Source organism: Panthera uncia, unplaced genomic scaffold, assembly GCF_023721935.1.
Source record: "Panthera uncia isolate 11264 unplaced genomic scaffold, Puncia_PCG_1.0 HiC_scaffold_2366, whole genome shotgun sequence".
Lineage (NCBI taxonomy): Eukaryota > Metazoa > Chordata > Mammalia > Carnivora > Felidae > Panthera > Panthera uncia.
In genome coordinates, this window is record NW_026059093.1 from 1 (window position 1) to 4527 (window position 4527).

The following is a 4527-nucleotide window of genomic DNA, read 5'->3' on the forward strand; positions in this document are numbered from 1 at the left end:
TCTCCTGGGCTCCAGGCCACGTGTGCACCTCCAGATGTGACCCCCCCAGGACCTGCAGAAGTTGAGCTTAGGCTCATCTGAGCTGAACTGGCCCCCCCTCCAGGGGAATGGGGCTCCTGCCGTGGCCCTCCCATCCCCACCCCCACCCCCTGCCCGGCTGGCGGTTCTTCCAGGGAGAGGCCCTCAGGGTCTGTGCCTGCCTCCATTTCCCTGGTTCTGGCAACAGGGGTCCCTCGTTTGCTAAACAACACCAGGCAGATAAGACGGGGACCGAGAGCTGCAACGGGGCCAGGCCAGAAGATGACAGGCCCGCTGCTTGGAGGCCCCCCGTGGCTCGTGCACATCCCTCTAAGGCTGTGCCTGTGCCAGGCTGGGAGGTAAGGAAGTGTCACAGGCTCTGCCTGTGCCAGGCTGGGAGGTAAGGAAGGTCCGGTAGGAGACGCCGCCCTTGCAGAAAGATGATGGGAACTCAACGACTGCGAGAGGACTCTGCCTTCCGGGGCCCCGCGCCCTTACGCCGACGGGCAGGGCAGGCCGGGGAGCGCCAGCACTGAGGTCATGTGGCAGAGCATTTGCCCGTCCCCATGTGGTCCTGTCCTCGCCCTGCAGCTCTGTGCCTGCAGAACTGCTAAGTCTGAGCGGGAAGAGCCAGCACGGACCTCCTGAAGCCCCCCTTTTGATCCAAAGCATCTAGGGAGTGAAGGCCTGCACGTGGTCTCCTGTAAAGGGAAGCCCCAGCGGGTGCAGGACAAGGCCGTCCAGTTCGCCAGGACCTATGTCCCAGAAATCCATACTTTGAACCTTACCACAGGGCCAGACGGTGACCACCCTCTGGGACCTGAAGCCTCGGGCCCTGCTGTGCACCTTCCGGGCATACTCACGTGCCTGACAGCTGCTGAGAACCTTCTAGCTGATTGCATCATTCTCTAAGCTTAGTCTAAGCGACTATGAGCCCATCTTGCCACAGAGGGGACAGAGGCCCACAGAGTGCCCAGCTGATGTGGTTCAAGCCCCAGCAGTGGTGGGCAGTGGGCAGTGCAGGTAAAACATAGGTATGTTTGCAGGGACACGGCGATAGGCCACATAACGCTCCCAAAGACAGCTTCACCAGAACCCCAAACAGCACTTGTGACCTTGCATGGAAAAAAAGGACTTCGAAGGGTAACTGTGGATGGCTGACTAAATGCAGAATCCCACGGTGGGCAGGTGACCCGGGCCAGCCACGTGGGCCCTAGACATCCAGGGGCCGTCTGGGGTCCTTACACCAGAGAGGCAGACAAGGAGGAGGCGATGTGACGGAAGGCAGAGCTCGGGACGCTGTGGCCACAAGCCAGGGGGAGTCACCAAGCTGGAAAGGGCAGGAGAGACCCTCCTCCAGAGTCTCCCGAGGGGCAGGAGCCCTGCCCACACCCCGATCTCAGCTTGAGAAACCTGCTTTCAGAACTCTGGTCCCCAGAACTGAGAGAATAAATTTCTGTTGTTTTAAAGCATCGGGAGTGTGGTCATTTGTTACACCCAATCCCAGGAAGCAAATACACACGTGCACGGTCAAGTTTGTGTGATGAACGTAGCTTTCATCGTTTCTAAGGATTCTGGTTTGAAATGTCGCCGAGACAATGTAAAATAGCGGTAATAATTTAAAAAATAAAATAAACCCTCAGCCTTCTAAGGAGTCTGGTCCAGCCACCCCCAAACCTGGCAGATACTCTAACCCAGTCGCGTGTGTACGGCCTCTGAGAGTCGGCTGCCCTCCCACCACCCCAGACCCCTCGCAGCGGCCACCACACCCCTGCACAGTGACTGAGATATCACAGAACCTCCGCGTGCTGACTCCGCTGACTCTCTGAGCCCCCACAGGCACCCTGCCTCCGGTTACCCACCTGCCTGTGTCTCCCCTCCCCCTCCTCCGGCAGAGGCCCTGGCCCAGGGCTGATCTATATCTGCTCGCCCACCCCCACCCTCCACGCCCCCACCCCCTGCTGTCCCGGCCCCTGGCTGTGCCTGGCACAAGAGCTTTTAGTGACTGTTTCCGGGACCCTGAATATCCCACAGGGGCGTCCCGGGGGCCCACAGAGGGGACTCCAGGCTCAGCTCTAGGAAAGATACAATGGCAGGGAGAGAATGAGTGGCACGGGGAGGGAGGCGGAAGAAGGGGCAGAAGGAAACGCAACCAGCTGCTCGGCAAGCAAGCGGGGGTGGGGGGGGGGGGTGGGGGTGTGTGAAACCGGTCCACAGCCCAGCCGGGGGAGGTGAGGGGCACCACATGCCCTGCCCCACCACGCCCACCTTGTGGCCAGAGCCACAGGGGCCCTGGGAGCCCAGAGGTTGGAAAGGAGACACGCCCGGAGAATTATGGCGGCTGCCTGGCCAGGCACAGGCCCACCCCTCCCCCTGCCCACGAACTTGACCCCACAGCACACAGCCTGTTTGTCCCCAGGCCACAGCCTTCCACCCAGGCAGTGGTCAGGCAGAGACAGCCCGCACCACGGCCAGAGCCCTCTCAGGCATTTCTACCCTCCCTTCATCTCTTTGCACTTGGTGACAAATGCAAAAGAATGGGGACCACGTGCCCCAGAGACGGGCACCCACATCAGGAGCTATTCCTGAGGCCAGAATCCGAGTCACCTCCCCTGTTACCATGTCCCTAAGACGACTGTCCACTGGCTGAGAGCCCACCCCTCCCCACACACCACATCCACCTGCCTCAGCTCCAGCCTGGCCTGATGGCCCCACGCCCACTCAGCAGACTCGCTCAGGACCCAACACACAGGGGCACATTTACGAGCTGGGTGGCATCTTCCGGGAAAATAAACAAGCCGTAATGAGGGGTCCCTGAAAACTGGCTCTAAACACCAACAAGGAAGGGGAAATGTCCTGAGCCTCTGCTGGGAAAACACACACACAGAGGGCTATAAAAGTGAGCCCGAACAGCTGGCACGCACACCCGCACTCACACACACACTCACACACCCACACCCACTCCCTCCTCCAACCCACCGCCCCCGCCATGGCCGCGTCCACCCTGTCCGTCTGCTCCAGAGACCTGAGCTATGGCAGCCGCGTCTGCCTGCCCGGGGCCTCGGACTCCTGCCCCGACTCCTCCTGGCAGGTGGACGACTGCCCAGAGAGCTGCTGCGAGCCCCCGTGCTGCGCCCCGGCCCCCTGCCTGACCCTCCTGTGCGGCCCTTCCTCCCCCTGCCAGGGAGACTGCTGCACCCCTGCGTGCTGCAAGCCCGTGTGCTGCACCCCTGCGTGCTGCAAGCCCGTGTGCTGCACCCCTGTCTGCTGCAAGCCCGTGTGCTGCACCCCTGTGTGCTGCAAGCCCGTGTGCTGCACCCCTGTCTGCTGTGAGGACTCCCCCTGCTCAGCCCCCTCCTGCTGCCAGCCCAGCCCCTGCTGCAGACCCTCCTCCTGCGTGTCCCTGCTCTGCCGCCCCGTGTGCAGGCCCGCCTGCTGCACCCCTGTGTGCTGCAAGCCCGTCTGCTGCACCCCTGTGTGCTGCAAGCCCGTGTGCTGCACCCCTGTCTGCTGCGAGGACTCCCCCTGCTCAGCCCCCTCCTGCTGCCAGCCCAGCCCCTGCTGCAGACCCTCCTCCAGTGTATCCCTGCTCTGCCGCCCCGTGTGCCCCCGCCCCGCCTGCTGCGCTCCTGCCTCCTCCTGCTGCCGCCCGGCCTCCTGCGTGTCCCTGCTCTGCCGCCCCGTGTGCCCCCGCCCTGCCTGCTGAGGCCACCATTCTGATGGGCACGTCCCCCCAGGGCCAGCTGAGCACTCTGGGGACCCCCGGCTCTTCCCTGCCTCCTTCAGGATCTAACCCAGCGCAATCTCGGGCACACAGGTCAGCGTGAATGTTCACCATCTTCGGAGCCTAATAACCAGGGCCGAGCCGGTTCGCAGCCTCACATCACGACCAGATGAACCGGAGACAGCCCTCCCCTGTTACTGAAAGGCCCCCAGGCTGTTTCTGGCAGCCACGGCCCCCAGCTCTTCAGTCTTACTGGGGCTCCTGGCCCTAGAAGCTGTCTGCCTCCTCCCAAGCACACATCTGGAGTTAAGCGAATACACCTGCAGTCCTGGCCTCCACTGGCCCTCTCTCCCAGCCTCCAGGCTAACGGAACCCTGGCTTTAGCAATCCTGCCGACGAGCCACATCTTGGGAACACTTTCAATGGCAGTGAGTTCTGAGGCCCACCCTGGTGGTCACCAACTGCACCTCCAGGCGGCTCCGGGTGGCTGGACAGAAGGTTCGGGCCTCAGGTGGCCACAGCCACCCGGACAGCGGACCCCTTGGCAAGAAGGCCCCATTGCCCCAGGCCTCGCTCTCCCTGGTCAGTCCAGCATCAGGATGCAGGGCCCAAGGTGGTTTCTGGGCCGGGAGGCAGGCGGGGCCGGGCCTTCCAGGGAGACAGCTAAAGGGGGCATTGCCTTCTGAGTCTCTCTCTCTCCATCTGCCCTTGAACTTCAGTGTTTTATTCAAATGTCCTCCCGCCTCTGCCTGCACATGCCAATGTGCCATGCCGTCCCCGGCCGC

General features: G+C 62.6%; 1 protein-coding gene across 1 annotated transcript; it reads left to right on the forward strand.

The window, feature by feature from the left end:
• The first annotated feature begins 3007 nt into the window (after positions 1 to 3007).
• Positions 3008 to 3724, forward strand: LOC125917758 (keratin-associated protein 10-7-like). Its single transcript, XM_049623867.1, has one exon. The coding sequence runs from the start codon at positions 3008 to 3010 to the stop codon at positions 3722 to 3724; it is 717 nt and encodes a 238-aa protein (XP_049479824.1).
• Positions 3725 to 4527: the final 803 nt, after the last annotated feature.

What these genes read in the sequence shown, in the direction of transcription:
- LOC125917758 (XM_049623867.1), top strand. Translation starts at nt 3,008, where the DNA reads ATGGCCGCGTCCACCCTGTCCGTCTGCTCCAGAGACCTGAGCTATGGC.